Source organism: Sinocyclocheilus rhinocerous, unplaced genomic scaffold, assembly GCF_001515625.1.
Source record: "Sinocyclocheilus rhinocerous isolate Xijiao unplaced genomic scaffold, SAMN03320098_v1.1 C36658204, whole genome shotgun sequence".
Classification (NCBI taxonomy): Eukaryota; Metazoa; Chordata; class Actinopteri; order Cypriniformes; family Cyprinidae; genus Sinocyclocheilus; species Sinocyclocheilus rhinocerous.
In genome coordinates this window covers 1-1,465 of record NW_015784516.1, presented here as the reverse complement: position 1 = coordinate 1,465, position 1,465 = coordinate 1, and the positions used below count along the sequence as shown (strand labels likewise).

The following is a 1,465-nucleotide window of genomic DNA, read 5'->3' as shown; positions in this document are numbered from 1 at the left end:
CTGAGCTTCTAAACAGGTGGTCCATACTGAGCTAATAGAGCGTATATTCCAGTTGTTTAGAGTGGGCTTCTGCCAGAGGGTGTTCCATGTGTTTGGCTACACAAGCTGGTGAGAGAGAAGAAAATTGAACTTTATGGCCTGACAAGCCTAGCACGAAGCTCTAGATAAATTCTAAAGATTGAGAAATCTAGAGAAATCCAGCACTTAGGTCTCACAAAGTCTGTGTGCAATTGTCCAGTCAGCAGAACTATGTATGATGATTCAAGGCTCCATTTACCCATGCTGAAGGCTGCACTGTCATGTCAATATTTAATATATGTATATCTTTAACAAGTTGTAAGGGAACACACTGTGGATTATAGTGAGGTTGTAAAACTAAGGATCTGTATGGTCTGATGCAACCCTGCATATTCATTGGTGGCAGAACTACACGAGGAACAGCTGCATCCTTTCCCTAGTGTAACACCGATTCTTTACACAGCCAAAAAATGCAGAGAAAATCCAATGTTGATTATCACTACTGCCCTCTAGTGCATAGAAAGAAAATTTTCCTTTTAATGTGCATTCAGATTTTTTTCTTTTTAAAAAGTTGTAGCCTACCACTGAAGAAATTAGTAGCTGTGTGCTATATATCTAGTAATGCGTTGTTAGTTATATCCTACTGGTTGGCCTTTTATTATGGCAAGACTTCACATACCTCACAGACAGCAGGATGTTTGTATGATGCAAGTCTTTGTAGTAAGTTGTAAAGTTGGGAAATAAAGGTGTTTCTAATTTGTGGGCATTCATTTTTAATCCTTCTATTTATCTAACTCCCGCTGTGATGATCCATACTTTTGGCTGAATTTTGCTCAGCATGCCTCAAACAAATTCTTATAAAAATGTTTTAACTCTGTATTCCAATCAGCAGCCCTCATTCTTTTCACATTCAAGATTGCATTTCTCCATAGGACATAAACCAGGAGAGGTGGGAACAGGAACTAAGGGAAGCTGGGAGTCTGGATGAGCTTCTTATGTTGACCGAGTACCCAGACTGGAAGCTGTGGAGATGCAGGCTCAAGCTGAAGCACTTTGAATATGCCACTCCGCCTGAGAACCGCAGGTCAACTCGCTATGCAGCCGCTTCGTTCAGCCCAGAGATGTTAAAAGGTTGAGACCCTCTTGCAAACATAATTGCGAACATGTGATGTCTAAGTACTGTACATAGATTTGTGTACCTAAAAAGTACCTTTTTTTCAGATATTGATGACGAATGGCAGAAAACACAGTGTATGCCCAGAGAGACGTGTGTAGATGTGGCAAAAGAGCTGGGCACCAATACGGCTGTGTTCTTTAAGCCCCCGTGCGTCTCAGTCTTCAGGTGTGGCGGCTGCTGCAACAAAGAGGGAGTTACCTGCCGTAATACAAGCGTGACTTATGTCAATAAAACTGTGAGCACTACTCATTGCATTGCGTGGGTATTACA

At 41.5% G+C, this 1,465-nt stretch overlaps 1 protein-coding gene across 1 annotated transcript; it reads left to right on the top strand.

Annotated features, from left to right (window-relative positions):
* Nucleotides 1-675: 675 nt before the first annotated feature.
* LOC107736373 (vascular endothelial growth factor D-like) lies at nucleotides 676-1,430 on the top strand (the record flags this gene model as incomplete). Its single annotated transcript, XM_016547803.1, has 3 exons — nucleotides 676-738; nucleotides 951-1,149; nucleotides 1,240-1,430. Coding segments are annotated over exons 1-3 (450 nt in total), but the record flags the coding sequence as incomplete, so codon positions are not given.
* Nucleotides 1,431-1,465: the final 35 nt, after the last annotated feature.